The sequence below is a fragment of the Mus caroli genome, unplaced genomic scaffold (genome assembly GCF_978045245.1).
Source record: "Mus caroli unplaced genomic scaffold, Mus_caroli_1 scaffold_11, whole genome shotgun sequence".
NCBI lineage: Eukaryota > Metazoa > Chordata > Mammalia > Rodentia > Muridae > Mus > Mus caroli.
This window is the reverse complement of record NW_028227266.1, coordinates 106,746,768-106,769,804: the sequence shown is the minus strand read 5'-3', so window position 1 is coordinate 106,769,804 and position 23,037 is coordinate 106,746,768. Positions and strand designations below refer to the sequence as shown.

Sequence of the window (23,037 nt, the reverse complement as noted above, 5' to 3'; positions counted from 1 at the left end):
TCCTAGCCCTTCGAACCACTACACTAGCCCTGGCTTTATTCAAATATGACCTAATAACCTTTGAGATTAGGTAGACACTGGAGCTAGTAATTTAGCCCTTTCCTCCCAGAATGCCTCATGCCTGAGACTGTAGGATGGTGATTTTGGAGGTACAGATGCTTCAAAGACCAGGAAATAGCAAACCCTCTTTATTATTCCCACATCAGATAATTTAAGGTCCTCCCTGAGAAAGCCTGTCTTGAGTTGAAGTGAGGCTCCTTAGCGATTTTTACGGTATCGTTAGCAGTATTACTCCCCCAGAAGAAACATACATAACTTTATAAAGCAGGTCTGCTCCAGCCGGGGAAGACAGAATGAAATCTTTTTGGTCTAAGTGGAAAGCACAGGTATTCACAGGAAGTAGGCATCAAGAAGCACAGAACTGTTGTGCAATCCCACCCTCTTTCCCACTGTGCCCATGAGCAAGGTCACTTCCTATAGTGGTTGGCCCTGAGTAGATTCCACCTCTACATCCAAGTTAAGACAAAGGCTCTTTGTCAACAAGAATCAGAAAAGCGTCAGCCCTTCGGTGCTCAGCTCAGGATAGCGGAAACACACCACTCTCATGGGATTTTTAGCGTCCAGAGGATTCCCATCAACACCATCCAGGTAGACACTGGAGAAGGTGACCTCCACTCTCACTCCAAGCAACACACTAAGCATCAACCGCTACCCAAAAACTGATCGTCCCACCGCCTCGTCCCTCCCGCACTGCCTTCCATAGGCTCCTCCCCAAGAGGACAGAGGAAGCAAAGGCAAGAGGGTGGCCAGAGGCTTTGCAGGGTGACGTTTATTTGCCAGGTTCAGTAGGCACACAGTTAGCCCACCAACCTTCACATACCAGAGCAGACCCACGGGCATGCAGGGAGAAGGGCAGGACCACCATGGAGTGCCGAGCAAGGGCAAGGACCAGCGTGGCTGCCTGTTCAGGCTGTGGTAGGGTCTGACCAAGGGCACCTGCTGAGAGCATCCCTCAGGGAGCTGGGGAATTGTAGTCTACTTTCTCATCCCAGCCAGAGCTACTTCACATGGCTGAGCAATACCTCAGCCTCTGATGGTAGACAAAGAGGAAAAGCCTCCCCATATCGCTACACTAAGAGCAGAAAATCTGCTGCTGTGAAAAGCATGCTCCCAATGCAGCCTATGAGGTGCTGCCACGCCTCCCTGGGAGGAATAGGATTTACTGCCTGAGCCTGCATGAGGTGGCTATGGCAAAGGTCTCTTTCTTGGTAATGGCATCTAGGAAGACGATGTGGGGGGGGGGGACACCAGCCCTCCCTATCCAGCTCACAGGAAGGAGCCAGGTAGGCTGGGGCACTGGTGCTGGCCCTGTACTCTGTTCTCCTAGGTGTCGCTGCTGCGTCCGACATGTTTCTCTCTTCCTTTAGAGTCTCCTAAGAGTCGGGATACAGAGCAACCCGCTACAGGACTCAGGAGGCTATGAAATAACACAAGGATCTTCAGAGGGAAGATCGCCACCCCCACCCAGGGAAAAAAGATGGAAGCTTCTACCCATTCTCTCTCCCACTTCTGAGGATCCCCACAGCTAACATGCAATGCCTGCTCCCAACCACGTGACCAGACTTGACTTAAAGCACACTGCCCTAGATTTCCTGCATCCTCTCTTGCACACTCCTAAGAGCAGCCCAAACACCACAGGTACACACACCTTCCCGTGCAGGAGCCTAACACTGCTGACAGGGCCTCGCTGGAGGACCAGCTCTCAGGGCAAGGCCACCCATTTAGGGCCTGGGAAAGGATGAGGTTTGCAGGGCCTGCCTGGGGGAGTGATGAGGCAGGGAGGGAAGGAGAGCAAGGACCCCCTGAGTATCCCTAGAGCAGCATCCCACAAGGAACAGAAACTGGTGAAGCTAGCGAAAGACAGAAAGCCACAAGGAATCCATGCAGGGGCTGGGGCTGGCCCTGCCTCTGGCCTGCCCGCCACTCACATACATCCACACAGGAGACGAGACTGCTCTCCCATGGCCCCCAGGCATGCCCCACTGGGATGAGGGAGCTAGGGCATCATGCCAGTGACTCTATATACAGTGAGAAGCCCCTCATCCAAACTCCCACCCTCCTTCCCATCCCTCAAAACCCCCCCAACAGGCTGCCCATTCAGCTCGTCTCCACCCTCTGAGACTCCTGGGCACGGCCAGTAGCCTCTTCTCCTTTACTAGAGGGTGGAGCCTGGCCTGTGGCACCCTCTAGGGCTGTGCTGTCCGGCTGGGCCACAGCCGGCTCAGGGGTGGCTGCTGCCTTTGCAGCTGGTAGGGCACTGCTTTGAGTGGTGGGCACTGTGCTCTCTTCTGTGGCTGGTGTGGCTCTTCCATCAGTAGCTGGTGTAGCACTTCTGTCAGTAGCTGGAGTGACACTCCCGTCAGTGGCTGGGGTGATGCTCCCATCCGTGGCTGGGGTGACGCTGCCATCTGTGGCTGGAGTGGCGCTGCCATCTGTGGCTGGTGTAGCACTACGATCTGCAGAGGCTATGTCATCGCTCTTGGTAGCACACCCAGCTCCACCCTCTGTGGCTACAGTAGCACTGGCCCCAGAGGCTGAGGCAGCTCCACCTGCAGCTGCAGCTGCAGCTGCAGCAGCGATGCCCCCACCAGCAGCCCCAGGAGTGGCAGCGTCTGAAGCAGACTGGGTCGCCGCTGTTCCAGACTGCTCTGGTGCCCGGAGCCGCTTCATGAGAGTGGTCACTCGGACAGCCTTCTGCAAGGAGGACAGTGAAGAAAGGTTCATGGTGAGCTTCACTAGACCCACTCCTTCCAAACAGCTAAGCCCAGCCCCTTCTGTCGTGTCCCAGCTGCTGCTGGCTATCCAGCTACTCAGTACTTCAGCTCCTGATCACCGCGGCAGCTGCAGCCGCCTGAGAAAACTTGGTGTTCAGCCGAAGAGGTGCAGTAGCAGCAAGGAACTGTGGGGTGCAAGAAGAGGCACTTGGAACTGGGCCAAGGGGAATGCGAGCCAAAGCCTACCTTCCACTTGGCTCTGGCAAAGTTCTTCTCAATCTGGGCACAGACGCCATCCTTGATGTTCTTATCAGAAGCTGCGTTGCCAGAAATCCTAGAAAGGAGGCAAGTGCATTTGATGGGAATGGTCTGTGCCTCATGGAGTCTGTATAGCCCTTCCCGGTGTGATGGAGGGTCACCAGGCAGAGCATCTGGTTTGGCCAGAGCTCTAGAACGCCTTCCCTTACCAAGACCTCAAGGATGCGGACTTCCGGTGTAAGACATTCAAAGAGCAACAGAGGCTCGCCCACTCCTCCCAGGGGGCCCTGCTCACCATTCGTGGGAGATGGCCTCTTCTGCCGTGATCCGCTGGTCTTGCTCCACCTCCATCAGCCTGGTGACCAGGTCTTTGGCTGGGGACAAAGCCAGGGATGGGCTAGGCAAGGGTGCCCCATCTCATTGTCTAGCTGTGAAGGATGGGCTGGGGAGCAGGAGGAGTAATCCAGCAGACGCTGAGAGCAGTGCCTCCCGCCATGCAGCCCTATACTCTGCCCACAGGCCAGGTATCCCCTCACCTGCTTGAGAAATATCGTCCCAGTACGGAGAGTCAAACTCATAGTCACCAGCCAGGATCTTGCGGAAGAGATTCTTATCATGGTTCTCATAGTCATCTTCTTCCACCTCCTCGTAGAAGGGCGGGTTGCCTGAAAGCCTACATGGAGTAGGGTCACCTAGGAGGGCCACAGACATAATTGTCCAGCCCACCTGGCTGCAAGCCCAATTGTGTGCCCTGCCACTCACAGGATATACATGATGACGCCAATGGCCCAACAGTCTACAGGGCGACCGTACCGTTGCCGTCCTACCACTTCTGGTGCTAAAAAAAAAAAAAAAATGGTTATCTGCTGGTTAGACTCAAGCGTGGCCATATACAGCAGCGTCTATACCCACTTCTTAGGACAGAGGCTTCTTCTCTACCCCAAAGTCTCCCCCTGAAGGCTGTCCCTCAGACCATCCCCTGTCCCATCCCTCCTTGCCCAGATACTCCGGAGTTCCACAGGGCTCCTTGATAAGGCCGTTCTCTAGCTTAGCCAGGTGAAAGTCGCTGATGACAATCTTTGAGTTCTTCAGCCTGTTGTAGTACACTAGGTTTTCCAGCTGTTCGGGAGAGAATGGTAGGAAGGGTGGGCAGAAGTCATCATGAGGGCCTCAGAAGCCGGACCAGAGCCCAGTGTGGCACTCATGCCAGCCCCAGCCCATCCCTCTGGCTCTGGCCTAACCTTGAGGTTCCTGTGCACAATCTTGAGCGAGTGCAAGTAGGCCACAGCCTCCAAGACCTGCCGCACCACGTTGCTCGTGTCTCGCTCCGAGTAGTAGCCCTGGTCCAGGATCCAGTCAAACACCTCCCTCCCCGTGGCCCTGAGGGACACCAGCCCCTGAGCCCGGCGTGGGCAGGGTCGGGGGGTAGGACAGGAGCATTTGGGAGGCCTGATTTGTACCAGGCACTTGGTTGGGCAGGGCCCAGGGCTGCCCAACCAAAGGGTTTCAAAAATGGGTTTCTTTAGCTATAAAGGGAGGAAAAAGAAAAGACCCTAGGGACTGGGGAATCCTGGAACCCCAGAATGGTACTCACAGCTCCAGAAAGATGAAATATTCCTTGCGGGTCACAAACACATCTACCAGCTGCAGGATGTTGGGGTGCTTCACCCTAGTGACAGTGGAGGGTCAGTAGTTAGGGTTGGGCGCACCCAAGAGACGCTCTGGTTTCTACACTGAGTGGTTGTAACAGACTAACATGTCCTTTCTGAGGTACCCTGCGCTTCAAGCCCTCCCCTGCTATCTCCTACCCGACTCTTCCCTCAGCCCTCACACTCACATCTTGAGGATTCCAATCTCGTTCTTGGCTGCCTTCCGCACCTTGCGGCCATCACGCTTCTGGAACTTCTTACAGGTGTGCAGCTTGCCCGTTGTCTTGTCCTTGGCCCGGAAGATTTCACAGAACTCCTCACTGAAGCCAGCAGGAACACCCGGCCTTAGGACAGGGTACACTCCAGGCCCTCTTTCCCAGCCCTGATCTATTTCACCCCATCACTGTCCAGCAGCCCAACACTCACGTCTTGATAACTTGTCCCAGGTCATATCTGTCAGTCACTTCCGATGGCTGGTTATAGTTCTTCTTGTCACCCAGAGTCACACACCCAAACGGCATTGCTAGGCTCTAAGGTGCAAACAGGATGGGATCTGGCTCAGCTATGCCATTTTCTCACCCCAACCCCCATCACTGAAATTGCTTTTAGGAAACTCAGCTCAGGTCAAGTGAAGGGCAAAGTAGGTAAATACTGATCCACCCTGCTTTATCGGGCCACATATGCAGCCATTCAACCAGGCTGCCTGAACTACAACAGTCCCCACTATGCAAAAATTCCCTAAGCTGACATATTAAGAAGTAGTTCTTTCATTATATGCGTTTGAAAAGACTTACAGGACAATCTGTTTATTTAGTTTTGATTTTTGACACAGGGTCTCACTATTTAGCCCTAGATGTCCTAGACCCAGTATGTACATCAAGCTGGCCTAGAACTTGCTGAAATCCTCCTGCCTTCACCTCTCCAATGATGGGGTTAAACCATTAGTCTCTCTAGGGTCAACCAGGTGGCTCACCAGGTAAGGGCACTGACCTCCAAACTTGAGTCTGATCCCTGGAACCCACATGATAGAAAGTGAGATCCAAATCCCAGAAACTGACCTCCGACCTCCATGCACATACTATGCTGTGCCCCCCATTCAATAAATAGACAAATGTGATTTTAAAAACCACACAGCTTTTTTTAAAGTCTTTAATGTGGTGACTCACGTTATCATTCTGGCACTCAGGAAGCTGATGCAAGAGGATTGCCAGGAGTCGGAGGCCAGCCTGGACTACAGTGGGAAGCCCTATTTCAAAAAAATAAGAGCCAGGCAGTGGTGGCGCACGCCTTTAATCCCAGCACTTGGGAGACAGAGGCAGGTGGATTTCTGAGTTCGAGGCCAGCCTGGTCTACAGAGTGAGTTCCAGGACAGACAAGGCTACCCAGAGAAACCCTGTCTCAAAAAAAGCCATAAATAAGTAAGTAAATAAATAAATAAATAAAAAATCTCTACATTGCAGCTAGTCCATGAACATAAATTTAAGTTTATTCCAGGAATTTCTTTGAAATTATATCATTTCCCCCTGCCTACCTTCCATCTTGCTCTAATCAAATTTATGACCACTTATTCTTTGGTTATTGTTATATGTGCCCACACACGTGCACCTATTCCTGATTATATAAATATAACCTGCTAGGTCCATATCGTGCTGCTTGTCTGCATGTTTTCGGGCGGACCACTTGGTACTGGATAGTCACCTGGTGTGCTCTGTCTTTCTCCTGCTCTCAGCCTTCCTGACCTGTCTGGGGTTCTTTGTCTAGAGTTGAGTTCTTATGAGATCTTCCCCAATCTAGTTACTTATCTCTGATCGTCTAGAGATACCAAATGTGGGTGAAGCTATGGACAAAATGAAATCTGTTGGAAGAGGCCAATTTCCCTTTTAAAAAGCTGGGAGCCAGGTGTGGTGCACACTTGAAATCCTAGAACTTAGGAGGTGGCAGCAGGAGGATCAAGGTTCAAGGAAGCCCCGGCTTCTTGATGAGCTCAAGGCTACCCTAGGCTACAGAAGACTTTGTCTTAAAGGACAAGACAGGATAGGGCCAGTTTTGTCAAACAAACATATTCTGTGTACTTCTTTTATTTTTTTAAGATTACTTATTTGTTTGTTTGGTTGGTTTGTTTTTTTGAGACAGGGTTTCACTGTGTAACAGCCTTGGCTGTCCTGGAACTAGCTCTATAAACCAGACTGGCCTCAAACTCAGAGAGATCAACCTACCTCTGCCTTCTGAGTGCTGAGATTAAAGGCATGTGTCACCATCGCCCAGCTAAATTTATTTTTTATTTATTTATTTATTTATTTACCTCTGCCTTCTGAGTGCTGAGATTAAAGGCATGTGTCACCATCGCCCAGCTAAATTTATTTTTTATTTATTTATTTATTTATTTATTTATTTATTTTGGTTTTTCGAGACAGCGTTTCTCTGTATAGACCTGGCTGTCCTGGAACTCACCCTGTAGACCAGACTGGCCTTGAACTCAGAAATCTGCCTGCCTCTGCCTCCCAAGTGCTGGGATTAAAAGCGTGCGCCACCACGCTCTGCGCAAAGATATTTATTTTTATGTGTATAGTTGTTTGGCCTGCATGTATACCTGTGTCTATGTGTGCCTAGTATCTTTGGAGGCCAGAAGAGAGGGTTGGATCCCCTGGAACTGGAGTTATACAGTTATGAGCCGTTGTTTTGGTGCTGGGGACTGAACCCAGGCCCTCTGGAGGAGCAGCCAGTGCTTTTAACCACTGCACAATTTCTCAAGCCCACCCTATGTGCTTTAGATATTTGCTCCATAGAAATGCATGCATTTGAGCCAAGTGTCCCTCAGGAGTTCCAGGCCAACTTGGGCAACATAGAGAGTTCCCGTCAAAGAGAGGGCGGGAGAGAGAGAGGCAGGCATACATTTATGCCTCAGGACACTTGGCTAAGAACTCTCATAATTGCCATATCCATAATTGCTAAAAGCTGGAACGAGCCCAAATATCTACCCCCAGCAGGATGTACTGTGGCATAGCCGTATAATAGAATGTTATGCTGCAAAGGAAATGAGGGAGCTATGGCTCTACTTAGCCAAACAGTGTATCTTGCAAAAAGCAGTGTTGATAGAAACAGGAAAGATGCATGTAGTGTGAGTCTTTTGATACAGAGCTCAAAACAAGCTGAACTCCACACACTGCTGGGGGCTCAAGCACAGAAGTAACACTGTTCAAAAAAGCTGAAAATAAGTTCAAAGACTCACATAATGGTTCCTAAGGGACAGGATAAGGTGACTGAGTTAGGACACAAGGGGGCTTCTGGAAGACCCATTTCTAAGCCTGAATGGTAGTTATAAATGAACGTACTTTATATCTTTTTTAAATTTTTATTATTTTTATTTTATGTGTATTGGTGTTTTGCCTGCATGCATGTCTGTGTGAGTGTGTCAGATCTTGGAGTTTCAGATAGTTGTGAGCTGGGGTGCTGGGATGCTCTAAAGAGCCATCTCTCCAGTCCCAACTCCCCCAATCCCTTTATATATCACTAAAGATGTATGTGCAGGCTGGGCCACGGTGGCACAGCTTTAAGCCCAGCATTTGAGAGACAGAAGCAGGTGGATCTGAGTTCAAGGCAAGCCTGGTCTACAGAGTGTGTTCCAGAAGAGCCAGAGCTACATGAAGAAACCCTGTCTCAAAACTAACCAAACGAACAAACAAACAAACGAAAAGGACTTGCAGGGATATGGAAAGATGATTCAGCTCTTAAGAGAGCGTGCTGTGTCAGGCAGTGGTGGCACAGGTCTTTAATTCCAGCACTTGGGAGGCAGAGGCAGGTGGATTTCTGAGTTTGAGGCCAGCCTGGTCTACAGAGTGAGTTCCAGGACAGCCAGGGCTATACAGAGAAACCCTGTCTTGAAAAACTGAGAGAGATAGAGAGACAGAGAGGCAGAGAGACAGAGACAGAGCTTGCTGCACAATTATGAGGACCAGAGTTCGAATCCCAGCACCCGTAAGAAGTCACACATCCTGCACATGCCTGAAGCCCCAGCTGCAAGGGTGGGCAGAGAGAGGACCGCTAGCACTTGTTACTTCTAGTTTAACCAAGAAAATGCAAGCCACAATTTCAGAGAGAGACCTGTCTCAAAGGAATCAGTGGAAAGTGTGTCAAAGAACACTAATGCTTTTCTTCTGATTTCTGAGTATACACAGGCATGAGTGCTCACACACACACATGCATGTACATGTACACGCATACAAGAAAATGAATAAATAATTTTCAAGCTTCAAACATTAAATAAATAATTTTCAAGCTTCAAACATTATTTATTTGTGGTGTGTGTGTATGTGTGTGTGTACTTTTCTAGGACATTTTTTTTGTTTGTTTGTTGTTGTTGTTTTTTTTCGAGACAGGGTTTCTCTGTGTAGCCCTGGCTGTCCTGGAACTCACACTGTAGACCAGGCTGGCCTCGAACTCAGAAATCCGCCTGCCTCTGCCACCCAAGTGCTGAGATTAAAGGCATGCATCACCACTGCCCAGCTAAAATGTGTAGCCCAGGCTGGCCTCGAACTCGTGATCCTCCTGCCTCTGCCTCCTTCAGCAAATCCTACCGGCGTGCACCACTACAACCGGCCTTTTCTAAGACATTAAAGGAAATACGATTTCTCTTTAGGGCAAAGAACTGAAAGTGTAAATTCATATCTTTTGTTTATTTGTTCATTGAGATAGAGTCTCATATAGCTCAAGCTGGCCTCAAACTCAGTATATAACTGAGGCTGGCCTTGGTCTCCGAGTTTCCCTGCCCCTATTCCTGAGTGCTGGGATTATAGGCATGTGCTGTGCTCTGATGCTGTCTTAGAATTTTTATTACTATTAGTTTGATGGATTTATTAAATATTGAATTCAGACATGTATATGGTATGCACAGAGGGACACGTTCCTTGTAGGGAAGAGCAGCGTTAGGATCGGGGCTGGGAGCAGAAGGCTTTGCGGGGAGGCATGCAGGAGTGACAATCCAGGGTAAGACAAGCCTGCCTAGCTCTCAAGTGCTGCAGGAGCGCAGGGCCAGGTGAGGCTTGGTCTGGCTACTGCTGGCTCAGCAGGTTCAGGGAACTCTGCACCTGGGGCACTGGGCCCTGCCTCCACTCTGTCCCTTTACAGATCAAGCCTAAATTGTGATGCAGAATGACTGGTCCCAGCATCCAAAGGGAAAGGTACCCAATGTCCTTGTTCTGAGATAGATGGCTGCATCTACCTTTATAGATCTAACCCCAGAGTCTGCCTCCCAAAAGTTTGCTTTGTGCCAGCCTGTGGTTATAGCAAGCCGTACCCTGAGGTCACACCGAAACTGTTCTGCCTCTGTCACCCATGCCCCCTCTACCTCCAAAAGTGCTTGAAGTGGAAAGAGCTGGGCCAGGGCCTTGAGCATCTACATATTCCCCTTTCTGAAGGCACTTACGGTATCAGTTCTCGGTAACAAGGAGGACTCGGCAAGCTGGGGGCCCCAGACAAGCCCTTTGGATAGTCCTGGACGCCAATCACTTCCTCCCAGGCAGAAGCCAGCTACACTATTTCCCAGGGATCCCACAACCTCCCTGGAGGCCCTCCCTTAAATGTGTCCTCAGCATTAGAGATCAAATTCCATAACTCCTTCCTCTGGATTGCTTGAGCTTGGGGAATACACGCATTTCATCAGTGAGATGGAGTCAGAGCTTAAGCCATCTAGCAAAATACGACAGAGGCAAATGAGCGAGGCTTTGAAGATGTCGGCTGTGTGTCTTTGCCACTATGTCCAAAATCCCTGCTCCTGCATCTCATTGTTGCAGCTGGGAGCAGAAGCACAGCCAACCACCCCTGCCAGCTCCCCATCTCCTCACTGTAACATCTGGAGGGAGAGGCCAGCATCAGTCCTCTTGTATCCTAAGGACATTTTTCCCGGGGGTGGGGTGGGAGATTACCCTCCCAGGCTAGAATCTGAAGGCCATTCACTAAGCAGAAGGATGGTACCCGGCTTGCAGGTTTCTCAAGAGGACTGGGCAGAGACCATTCATTCCCTGTTCTGTTGCTCTGTTCCACTGTCCCCACCGATGCAAATACCCTTCCCCCAAAGCCTCCCATGGGAATTCTATTTGTCACCACAGCGTTATTTATAACATTAAAAAGGAATCGGCGACTACCTAAATGTCCGACAACAGGTGACTCGACAGCTCAAATATGTCTACTCCGTGGCAGGAAGTGTGGGCATTGGTAAGAGCTCCACCCGCCTGGGCTGCCCTGTGAAACAGCCTCCACACGGGCAAGGAATCAGGACCAGGGCTGCGTGTTCTTTCAGTACCAATTCTGGCATCATAAGGTTGTCTCTGTAACAAGTTGTCTTAAACAATCCTGATGCTCCAAGGCCAGATGCAAATGGCCCTGTTCTGAGACACCTTTTCCAGGCTCCCCCTCCCTCCCCAGCTCAACAGCTCTCGCCTCTGCCAATGTGGTGTAGGTGGGAGGTTTTGTATATGCTTGTCTCTGATCCTGGTGCCAGCTTTTGGCTATACGTGTACATTTCTGCCAAGGGGGTCTGAGCTGGTGTTAGGGTCTGTCTCTACTATGGAAAGTCCACAGTGCTGACAGCCTACAGCCCTATCCTACGGGTCTCAATAATGAAACAGGGACGAATCTACTTTGCCACCACTCCCCTCTATCTTGGCTGCCCAGATGTCACCCAATCACTATCCTTCCCCAGCAGTCTACTTGAATTCACTTATACACCTAGATATTTCAGGGTCATGAGAAAAGAAAGCATGTTTCCAATCAGTTCTCTCATCCCCTTTACACTCCTTTATTTCGCCATCTGCTACCTACTGCTACCCCATGGGGCTGTAGGTTGTAGACACCGAGCCCCTTGGTACCTCTCAGCAAAAAGAAGGACTAGCCCCAAAGCTTGAGGAAGGGTGGGAGGGCAAAGCAGAAGGAGATTGGCATTTCTCATCCTCATGGCCCCAAATTTAGCACCCAACAAAAGTTTTCTTTCTAACACCACAGAATCTGGTCAGCTCCACACTGGCCCAGGTATGGCACAGGAGCCCCATGGCAGCTGCTTTTCTAGAGATAGAATTCCATTCCTTCTCTGCAAAGGAAATAAACCTTATTTCTGGGCTACCCAAAGGGAACAGAAGAGCAGGGCAGAGCACTACCACTGCCCTCCACTCCAGCAGACCCTGGAAGCTTCCGGGCTCAGCACTCCCATTACTGTTTGCTCTTGGACTTTTGTCTCTTGGGCTCAGTGACCCAGGTCTCAGGCAGCTTTTGTCTATTTGGTGCCCTAGTCAGAAAGGGTCCCTAGGAGTTCTATTGGATTTTCAGGCAAGTCTGAGCTAGAGGAAACCCAATCAAGATGGAGGCCAAAAGACCCCATTTCAGGGTTTTTCCCACCAGGGTCAGCCCATTTCAGGTCTCACCTTTCATATCCAGTAATGAAGTTTCCTGTTCCCCTGGTACCTGCCATGTGGGGCTCTAGAGCTTGCTGTAATTCTAGAGAGGCCAGAAAGGGCCCAGGAGGCCTCCCGCTGACTCCTGACTGTGGGCAACACCTCCCAATTTAGTGGCAGCTGTGAACACCAGCCTGCAGGCACCCTCTTCCCTTCCCTCCCCTCTTCTCCTCTCTTAGTGATTAGGACTGAGTTTGCTACTGCAAACGGACATGCCCCAGCCCAAATCCCATCTAGCTCACAGCCACAAGCCTAGGGGAGGTAGTGACCTCCTTCCAGTGTATGTGGTAACACGAGACAGAGTCAAGCTTCAAACCTACTGTCCAATTGCCTTAAGACACTGGATATCATACAGTCCTGGGTGGGCAACAAGCTGAGCCGCCATGAATAGTTCCTGGTGTTGACTCTTCTCTACCTGTGTTAGGAGTATGGAGGAGCCCCTGCTAACCCCCAACCTGGCAGTCTTAGACGTGAGCATGCAGTCCACTGCTATTTCCAGAATAGTCAGAACTCCACATGTAGGCAAAGCCAAGAGCCAGTTGTCACTGGCCTTAGAACCCAGGGTCCCAATCTTTGAAGCCACTGGAAGCCCTGCATGCCTTTGGTTGGAGGAAAGGAATCTGCAGAAGGCAATGAAATATAAGGTTGCTGTGGTGATGGAAGTTTTAAAACAAGGGGAGGAGTAAGGGGTAGGTATTAGCAAAGGTCCCTCTTCCCAAACTGACATTTAGGCCTGGCTCCTTCCCCACAGATTCTGAGACCCTGCTCCCCGTAAAGGGGGGCGGGGGAGCAGTTAGAGACTTTAGTAAAGAAAGGTGCAGAGACCAAGAGAGACAAGGGCAGAATCTGTTGGAAGTAGAAAAGGAGGCGGCAGAGTACAAGGGACACAACCACAAGAGAGAAGCAGGCAGAAGATTCTGAAGAAGGCTCAGAATGCACAGCAGCAGACTAAACCCTCCAAAGCCGCGTGCTGGGATCCCCTGCGCCAGGAGCGACCCCTGGCATTTGGCTTTCAAGATTCTTGAGTATCCCCCCCCCCCCAGACATACAGTAAGTGCACTTGGCACAGGAGGCCCAGTAAAAAGAGGTCAGCTTCTAGGAGCTTCTTCTTGGTGTGGAAGAGGCCAGCTGTTGCGGTCCCCAGCCAGCCAGTCCCCAGTCTCTCTCCCTGTCCTGAGAGCGGCTTAGGCGAAGAGGTCCAAAAGTTGAAAAGACTGGCATTGCAGGATAGACACGAAGCTCAGAAGCCTGCCTAATTCCTTTAGAAGCTGTCTCCGCTGGCCCAACCTTACCCAGGGTCCCCAGCAAACTCCACCTCAATCAACTGAACTCTCCAGGCCTGGGGTTTCCAGGGCCCTTCTTCATCCCAGCCTCAGTCTTGGGTAGATCTCTGGATGGCCAAAAGCAGCAGCCAAAACAGCACCATGAGCAAGCCAGAAACAGGATGACAAAGGCACGCCAACACCCCCCAGGTCTCAGTTTCCCTGAACAGAGATCTTCCCTCAGAGCAGAGGACTGCCACCAGCCGGCTAATTGGTAGCCACCAGGGAATGAAGACACAGAGAAGGGCCTGCAGCAGATATGTACAGAGCCAGGGTAGGGCACCTGGGGATCCACACTAAATGAGGGGGAAAAAAGGGAGACCTCTGTCCCATCCTGGCTCTGAAGGGAATGGAGATACTAATTTCCAAGTTAGGAAACGGAGGCTCAGAAGTCACTGAATCTGCCAGTAATCAACTCAGAGGGGGAGGGGAAGCCAGCCTACTTCTGCAAAGATGGTCCTGGGGGCCCCAAAGCCTGAGCCTGTGTTTGGAGGCTGGTGTGCAAAAGACTCACTAGAGTCGTATAGACCAGCTAGGAGCTTTTGGTGAGGAAAAGGGGGCCCTGTTCTCTAGGAAGGAACCTGCTAGAACAGGTTTGGGGTCGGGGAGCAGTTGGCAGCCCTTCATGGGGGCTGGGGCTCAAAAGCCCAGGGTCTCCTGTCAAGCAATAGCAAGCTGAAAAAGACAGAGAGGCTAATGCTTTAATTGTCCCCTGCGACTCCAGGCAGAGTCCCTGCTCTTCACCATGGTACCACTCTGACCCCCTTCCCCAGTGCTGCTGGCTCGCCCCCGCTGGCACAGCAACACACATGCGGGAGGCACACGTGTGAGCAGCAAGCCCCGCACCTCCCAGCAGAAACATGTGCGCCCCGCACCCCCACCTCGCACGTGTGTCAGTGCGCTGCGCCCCCCCTCCCTTGACAAAAGACCCTCAGAAGGCTCGGAAGCCTGAACTTAGCTTGGGGGCCAATAGTCCACTCGGGCTTTGAACCTCCTCCCCCAGCCCCGCAGCAGCCCCGCCCAGCCCCCTCCGGATTGTCGCCCATAAAGAACTCTCCGTTGTCATGGAAATTAGTGACTGCCAAACCAGAGGGAGGGGGCCCCCAGGGGCAGTTGGGGAGGGGCTGAAGACCGCTCTAGGAGCGAGGATGGACCGCTCGGCCCTTGGCCCTTTACCCCTATAAGGGGCACCACGAATCTTCGAGGGTTTATGTTTTTTACAATTCGGAGCTGCAGAGGCTTTCTCTGGGACCCTCCCAAGCTGTCAGAGGTAATGGGGAACTTTAGCCCAACCCCGCACGCCACCCGACCTCGCATCTGCAGAAACCGTGCGCTGTGCCCCTGCTTAGGACCCCCAGAGTCCTCGCGGCGATCGCGCGCATCCTGCGCGGGGATTCTCTAACCAGGGAAACAATCTCCCAAGGCCCCCCAACGTGCATCCAGGAGGCGCCCTCCCCACCGGCCCAGCCCTCCCTGCTCCGCACCTGCAAAGCTGGTCGGTCACAGGCAGGAAGCGATAACCCGCTCAGCAGGGCTCCGGGGGCGGCCGGCAGAATCCGCTCCGGGCACGCGGGGCAGACGCGGCGCCAGCTGCAGCCGCTTCGACTCCAGAACCTCCAGCATCGCCAGTCGCTCTCTGGCAGCGGATTCGCACCCCGGGCCGGGGGCGGGCTGGGGGCGGGGCCTCCTCGCCCGGCCCGCCCCCACCCTGGCAGACCCGGAGACTGGAATCCCACTCGAGGGAGGGCGCATGCAGGTTGGCGGCGAACACCTGCTAGGCTCACTTAGGCCCATCAGACTCAAAACCCAGCAACAGGAGGCGAAGGGGCCCTTCCTAATCCCGAAGTAAGGAGTTAGGAGTGAGGACTTGGAGAAGAACCTGAGTCCTGGAACTGCACAGGAGTCTCCTGGCTAGCAGTAGTTTGGAGGAGACCAGAGCCCTGCCCATTTCCCCAAACTTGATCCAAAGGGTTGGATCTACTTAGAACCACATGGGCAGTCCCTGGAGCACCTCCTAGACAGGAATAAACACACAGGATTATGTGTGCAATTGTGGTCAATTTGGGAATGGACAAGACAGTGAGGCCCTCAGACCATCCTACATCCAACTCCCGTGAAGCCAAAATCTTTCCCAACTAAATTACCAGCCTCGTGGCTGGCTCAGTCAGTCCCCTCTGTATAGTTCTGAATTTCCCAAACTAAAAGTCACCTATGATGTAGCACGGGGTCTGCTTTCTTCTTTTTGTAATAATCCTTAAATATTTCCTAAGCAACATGAGCCAGGTGACCTGGGCTAGGTTATGGTATCGTGGAAGTACTAGGAAGGAATTTCCAATGAAGTTCTTAACCATATTTCTGTCCCTTCTCAAGGAGGCAAGAGGACCAAAGGCTCATCCCACTGCCCATCAAGTCCTGAGGACTATTCTGAGACAATAAATAAAGGCCACATTTAGGTTTTCCATTGTCTAGACCCAGGCTCCATTCCATCTTACCCTGCTAGTGATCTGCCGGGCCTAGCCATCCTGGGAACAGGGTCACATGTTAAGCAAGCCTACTTGCATTACCACCCGTAGCTGAGGACAGATGGGACCCAACAAGTGAAGAACTTGGGGCTGAAGCCAGAAGATTGCCAGAGAAATTACTTCAGGGTTTCTGGATAACCTCTTCCAGAAGAGTTGTTGAGTTCTTCATGTCTTTCCCCGACTCTGGTCACTTCCTCTAGGCCATGTTATCATTGTATCTGGGCCCCTGAGTACGAAAAGTCTTGGCCATTAACACCCATCCCAGGACTGGGTAGGAAGGAACCTTTTGGCAAGCTTGACAGAGCCTATGTCTAATCTCACAATGCTCAACTAATGTTTGCAGAAGGAAGGAAAAGTCTGGCGTGCAATCTTTTCTATTATCCCTAATATAATGAGCCTCCAAGTTTATGGTGTAGCCAAGACATGGCTGGCAGAACCGACATACCTCAAACACATCTTCTATCTTTCTTGAGGATCACAATCTATCCAAGAATGGGGCCAAGAACCTGGATTATGGCTTTAGAGTCAGTGGAAGGGGTGGCTCCCTAAAGCTTTGCCTGCTGCTGGCAGCCTTCCACTTCTTCTTGGTCCTGTGCACACTGTGTGCACGTGGGTGACAGCACGTGGCAGGGTATATGCATACACGTGAATGTGTGCTAGCTTATACCAAGGGAGATGGAAGCAGCACAGTGTATGCAGCGATGCCCACGGGCATGTGTGTCTGTGCTCTGTGTGCACCCAGGCGTGCTTGCCGGCATATGTGCATGGAAGCAGCAACTGGTCCCTCGAGCTGTGGTTCCCCTTCCCATCTGACACAAAGCTTGAGATTGGCTGGAGGCTGAATCCGGCTGGAAGAGCAAGACAGAGAAGGGTCTCATGCTCAGTGTACGCCAGGCGTAGGATAACTTTATGTTATTGACTGTTCCCAAGCTCTGCTTCAGAGAAGCCCCTTGCTTTTAGGTGTGCATGAGGACAGACATATTTTTGTCACTTGTGGAGGGCAAGCTAAAGGCACGGCTTGCCCCTCAGCTTCCCAGGGAGACACAGACAAGATAGGATCAGCTTCAAGGTTTTAACTTCAAGCAGTCTCCAGCTGCCCTCTGGGCAGAGTAATAAGACCTTGCTATACAAGCCTGGGGACCTGAATCCCATCCACAGAACCTGTGTTTAAAAAAACAAAACAAAACAAAAACCAGGCAGTGGTGGCGCATGCCTTTAACCCCAGCACTCTGGAGGCAGAGGCAGGTGGATCTCTGTAAGTTCAAGGCCAGCCTGGTTGACGGAGTTCCAGGACAACCAGAGCCACACAGAGAAACCCTATCTTGAAAAAAACAAACAATCAAAAAGCGGGCATAGTGATGAGTATTTGTAATGGTCAGGTAGATGTGTGGGGGTTGCCAACTGTCCATTAGCCTAAGATGTGAGTTTCAGACCAGTGAGGAATCCTGTATGAGAAACAACTAAAGCATGATGCCTAAGGAACAGACGACAACATAAGGTTGGCCTCTGGCCTTTATATACAGACAAACACACACACACACATACACACACACACACACACACACACACACACACACACGCACGCACATGCACACATGGGGTGGGGAGAGATTTGGAGTTATGGCGGGATATGGTAAGTAATATTTTTAAAGGCCAGCTTAATTTGGGGGAAATTGGGGTGTTTCTAGAAAGGGTTTTTCTGTGTAGCCCTGGCTGTCCTGGAACTCACTCTGTAGACCAGTCTGGCCTTGAACTCACAGAGATCCACCTGCCTCTGCCTCCTGAGTGCTGGGATTAAAGGCTTATGCCACCACTACCGGGCAAGACCAGTTTAACTTTATCCTTTCAGTTTTTCTAGGCCATCCACTGAGTCAGCCCTAAACTTTATTCTCACATTCTCTGTTCAAAGCCAGACTGGGTGAAGGGAATGGCTTCTAGCTATCCTTTAGACACAGGGATTAAAAAAACAAAGCAAAACAAAACAACAACAACAACAACAACAAAAAAAACCAACAACAACAACAACAAAAAAAAAAACCACAAAGTCTTGGCATTGCTGGTGGCCTCTGCAAGAGTCCTCCCAAGGAGAACTCTGGCCACCAGTGTTCAGGAGCTGACAGGGTCTAGGAAGAAGGGAGCCCAGAGTTTACAGTTCTGGCTTCCACCAAAGCTGGAGGGTCAGAGAGCCAAACTAAAAGGCAGGATAAGATGTGAGCTTCAGCATCCACAGAGCCTACAGAGGAGGCTGGAGCCTCAATAGTTCAGCTCTAGTGTGCTTTCCATCTGGGATCTACTTAACTGTTCTCTCTACTTCCTACCTGGTACCAAAGGCAGCTCCCATGCACTCCTATTTTGAAGCCCCTGATAACCCAGCTAAAGCCCCCTCTAGGGTTTAGAGTCTAAGAGGCACATATGTTATTTACCAGATGCTTCCCCAAGAAGCCTAGACTCTGACAGAGACCCTCACTTGGGAGCAATGCCCCAAACCCCCAGCCATCTTTGGAACTGCTAAGCTACTATCCATGTTGCTGACCTCAGCCCCCAGAAGAAGGCCCACGAAGGGAAGCCGGAAGCAATCCCTCCCTCTGGTGCTAGGGGAAGGGGCTGCCCCCCCACCCCCACCTCATGACTCACTCTAGGCTGTGTGGGTTATTACATTATGTTTGAAATTACCATGGCAACAAGCTGGCAATCAAGGGTAATTGCACTTGTCGTCAGGGCAACAGGGCAAAACCCCACAGCAGCCATTTTCTGTGGTTGCCCTTGGGGTGCGGTAAAGGTCAAACCAGACTGGAGGCAATGACAACCAAGGGGTTCTGGGGGGTCTCTGGAAGGGGAAGATTTCCAGGGCTCATGAGGTTCTTGAGTATTGAGGTTAGGTATGCCTTGGGAGCACCAGAATCCCCCTCATTGACCCTGTGTCTGGAGTCTTACATTCTCCATACCTCCCTCCACCTAAAGCATGCAACAGTACGTAAAGCAAGCAGAACCAGTTTATGTGCTCACAGCTGATATTTGTAGACAGCCCACGGGCCTTCCTCTTCATATTCCCTGCGAGTGAGCCACAGGCTTTGGAAGGAGTCCCGGCATGCCATGATGGAACCCCCAAGCCAGGCAGCAACTGCACGGTGGGGAGAACCCAGCACAGTGGCACCAGGACCCAGCTCCTGTCTCAGGCGCTCAGGGAAACCATTTATCAGGGTGCTACCACCTTCCAGCACCACATTGGCCAGCAACTGCTCCTGCTGCTTGACCTCCAACCGACTGATGCTTAGCAGGGCCAGCTGTGGAAGGCCTAGCTGGTTGAGGCCTAGCAGACTGGGTTGAAAGAGAGCCTCGGGGCAACAGAAGCGCTCGGAGCCCAGTGTGATGACATGCTTATCTGGAAGCACAAAGTCCACCTGAACCTGGGACTGGTTCCGGGCCATCTCGGTTGCTGTATCCATAGCCACGTAACAGCAGGCCTCTTTAATCTGTCTGACGATCCCTCCCTTGGGGAGCGAGTGGCCACCAGACATGAGTAGCTGAGTCAGGTAATCAGTGAGGTCAGCACCAGCCACATCCAGCCGGTAGGTGTCAATTGGAGCCAGGTCCCCAGTGATGATAGGTGCCACATAGGAGGTCCCATGGCCGCTTCCCACAACCAGCCCAGTGGTGCGCCCATAAGCATAGAGCGTTAACAGAGCCTGATGAACCGTCTGCATAGCTGGCACATGGAAACGCTCAAAGAGTATTTCAGCCACCTTCTCTCTGTTGGTTCGTGGTGAGATGGGAGAGTCGGCCACAAGCACGGCCATCTCCTCAGGCTGCACTCTCAGTTTACAGTAGAACAGGTGTTGCCACAACACCTCTAGAGCATCCCAGTCAGAGACTACTCCTCGGTTCAGTACTGAGTAGGACCCTTCTTGGTGTTCGGGTACCACATATTGGGGCTGGCCCTGGGGTGGGTGTTGCAGCATCTGGACTTGTGAGGGTACCACACTGAGGACATGGTTCTCTTGGGCCAGTCCACATTTGGTAAATCCTGTGCCAGTATCTATCACGATGGCCGCCATTTTCTGGTAGGGGCTGGAGGAGCGGTTACAGAGCACAGCTGACTGCACTGGTACAGTGTCCACAGTGGATACTAACTCATAGCAGTTCCCACGGAGAAGGCCCAGGTGAGCAACCACTGATGCATGTGTAATGTCCTCAGAGGCCATCTTGAACTGGTGTCCATTCGTGGACTCAGTGGCCACCATGGATATGGGCAAATCCTTACAACCAGTAAACGTGATCAAAGAAAGTTGTTCCTGCTGGGCCCTATGGGGATTGCTAGGTTGCCAGGACTGGGGCTGATGTATGCTGGGCCTTTGAACCCTATTGTTTTCAACTTTATCTCTATTCACGTAAATACAGGTCCCCTCAGGAGTCAGGGGTACTCTGAGTATTCCCACATGTGTAGCATTGCACAAAGGTTCATTCTCTTGAGTAGAGGGCTGGGTAGGCTCCCCAGACGTGAAGGGGGGCTCTTTGGTGGTGGGGGGCTTCACTGGGACGGGCACATGTCTAGTGAGGGAAAGTTGTCTGGGAAGAGGAGTCTGTTCATTGAGATGAGGTGCACAGGTAAGTGGGAGCTGCTTGGTAGAGGGAAGCTGACCAGATAGGGAGCCCTGCTCAGCTGCAGGTGGTTGTCTAGCCAGGAGGTTCTGCCCGTTGAGGAAACTCTGTCCAGTGAGGAAGACTTGTCCAGTACCTTCAGCCTGAGGAACGCTAGGCTGAGCTGCTTGCTGGTTAGTGCTGCCTGCTTTCTCCTGGAGTGGCGATCTGGACACCACCTGGATATCGACTGTTGAAACAGGATCCGGCTTTATCCACTGCAACTTCCTAGGCTGGACCGTGGGACTGTCCAGCTTCCAGATAGTGTGGTCAGTGCCCATCTTTTCAGCATCAGATTTGGGCCAGCTAGGATCAGGAACTTGGGCTGGTATCTTTTCACCATATCGGACGGGTGTCCCCGGTACAACAGGTCTGGCAAGCATCCTGATAGGGCTTTCGGTGCCAGGGGAAGTCCGTGACTCTAGATTATGTTTGGCCTCCTTGGAAACCAGGGCTACCTCTCGGTAGCTTCCAGCTGAGAGACTGGAGGGTACAGGACTAGACAGCACGGCTGTGGTAGACCAGAGGCTGGGGTGATCACTGTTAGGGGAGAGAGTTGGCCTGGATAATGACCAAGAAGACAGCGTATTATCAGAAACATGATTTGATGGGTGGCTGGGTGTGAGACCTACAAGCACTGCCCGTGAGCCCATGGGATCATGGCACAACAACCCCATCCTTGTATTGCCTGTGGCCATATCAAATACCAGCACATGGTCTTCTACAGCATCCTGGAGCTGGCAGGTTGGGGCACCAGAAATGGGACTCTGTATGACTCCTCTGGGAGACTGGGGTAGGGACTGCTTGCTGTAGGCTCCTTGTAGGGCCGGCAGTGGCACATTAGAGCAGTTGTTGTTGTTGCAGGCATTGGGGGGCTGCTTGTCTGGCTGAGAGCTGCAAACCTTGTGGCTATTCTCCTGTATCTTGAAAGAGTCTAGAGGATCTGAGGCTGATGTTAAGTTATCTAGCCTGGGGACTAGACACTTCTTTGCAGGGTACTCAGGTTGCTGGATTGGCACCTGCATCTTGGCAACTTCTTGGTCCTGGATTTTGGGTGAAAATTCTGCTGGACTAGATGTTGGAGTGGGAGGAGTCTCCTTAAGGAAAAAATATACTTTGTCCTTTTTGGAAGAATCTGAGAGAACAGACAATTGGTTGCCCCCGTTCCTTAGATCAAGAGGCAGGTCTTTAGTGGCTACAGTGGTATTAGTCAGGTAGTTGGGGCTATAGGTGTAAGGTTTAACTGCAGCAGGTGCTGGTAATCCGTTGACAGGTGCGACAGAAGCTGGCACTGAGGTTGGAAGAGGCAGTGAAGGTGAAGAAGTCGCCTTGTTTAGGGTAGGAGACTGAGCCAGACTTGGACCCTTGTCTTGCCTCTGATCTTGGACTGGAGCCTGAGTCAGAAGAGGTGCTTGACCTTCAACTACACCACTCTCTCCCGAGAGGAAGTAGGGTAGCCATCGACTCTTTCTGGAGCCCCCAGAGGCCATCTGGCCAATGTTACAGGTTCCTTTGCCCCAGCCTACCAGGACTTTAGCTGGAGCCTTGCTCTCCCTCCCAATCTGTAACTGATTCTGGGAGAGGTTGAATCTGTACTGGGCTTTGTCATCTGTGCCGTTGTTGTCTGGGGGCATTGGCAGAGTCTGAGTCCCATCATCCATGAGGAGATGTTCTTGGGTTCCCACAACGGGGTTTGGGTATGGGTTAGAAGAGAATCTCGGGGTGTCCTGGGAGGCCCGTGCATAGTCACACTGGGAGTTGACCTGAGCAGAATTATGGAGTAGTTGAAGCACGGGTTGAGAGGCAGGAGCCTGACAGGTTGAGTTGATGGCCCCGGTGGAGAGTGACAGCCCTTGCTTCGAGTAGAGGGATTTAGGGTTCATCCATGGTCCCTGGGACACTTTGAAGCCACCCATTAGCTGCTGGCTGCTAGGCAGTGGATGGCCCTGGGGGCCCGATGGATCAGGGCCCCCCACCTTCTTGGTGTCTTCCATAGTCCTGCTCCATGCCCTAGGTGCCCTGCCCCCACTTCATTGCCATGGTGACCCCACACAATCACTGCCCCCAGTGACCTGGAGAGTGACAACATATGAGATAACAGGGGCCCCACCCCCTGAAGATGGGGGGGGCTTCCCTGAGGACTTTAGGAGGTGGGGGACTTTAGGACTTCTATAGACCAGCTTTGTCCCTCCTTTATGAACCAGTGACCACTCTACCCCAGACCAGCCCCTCAGTGAGGGCAGTGTCTCAGAGGGGGTCAAGGTAAGGTCAAGGGAGAAGAATAGTCGGGGGAGACGGAGGGTTTCGCTGACACTGGGCCCTTTGCTAGAGCAAAGCGTCTTACTACTTTCTAAGAGACAGAAGAGGGTGAGGGACCCAGACTCAGCCTCCGGCTCCCCTCTCCTGTGTTCCCTGCTTCCGCTCCCGCTCCA

General features: G+C 51.8%; 2 protein-coding genes across 2 annotated transcripts; both read right to left on the bottom strand.

Annotated features, from left to right (window-relative positions):
- Positions 1–193: 193 nt before the first annotated feature.
- Camkv (CaM kinase like vesicle associated) lies at positions 194–15,100 on the bottom strand. The gene is made up of 11 exons (XM_021172770.3): positions 14,930–15,100; positions 5,108–5,211; positions 4,870–5,001; positions 4,627–4,701; positions 4,274–4,412; positions 4,031–4,151; positions 3,795–3,870; positions 3,569–3,705; positions 3,328–3,406; positions 3,021–3,108; positions 194–2,754 (listed from the first exon to the last, which is right to left on the bottom strand). Exons 2-11 carry the CDS (start codon positions 5,200–5,202, stop codon positions 2,158–2,160), a joined length of 1,539 nt encoding a protein of 512 aa, XP_021028429.1. The 5' UTR covers positions 5,203–5,211; positions 14,930–15,100; the 3' UTR covers positions 194–2,157.
- Positions 15,101–18,927: 3,827 nt separating this feature from the next.
- On the bottom strand, positions 18,928–22,672 carry LOC110302018 (uncharacterized). The gene has a single exon (XM_021172769.2). It carries the CDS (start codon positions 22,597–22,599, stop codon positions 18,970–18,972), a length of 3,630 nt encoding a protein of 1,209 aa, XP_021028428.1. The 5' UTR covers positions 22,600–22,672; the 3' UTR covers positions 18,928–18,969.
- Between the last annotated feature and the right edge of the window lie 365 nt (positions 22,673–23,037).

Excerpts from the sequence above, each read along its gene's own strand:
- Camkv (XM_021172770.3), bottom strand. The coding sequence starts at position 5,202 with ATGCCGTTTGGGTGTGTGACTCTGGGTGACAAGAAGAACTATAACCAG. Across the intron at positions 3,407-3,568 it reads GGACGATATTTCTCAAGCAG|CCAAAGACCTGGTCACCAGG; the intron begins GTGAGGGGATAC and ends CTTTGTCCCCAG. Across the intron at positions 3,109-3,327 it reads GAGGCCATCTCCCACGAATG|GATTTCTGGCAACGCAGCTT; the intron begins GTGAGCAGGGCC and ends CCTCCTTTCTAG.
- LOC110302018 (XM_021172769.2), bottom strand. The coding sequence starts at position 22,599 with ATGGAAGACACCAAGAAGGTGGGGGGCCCTGATCCATCGGGCCCCCAG.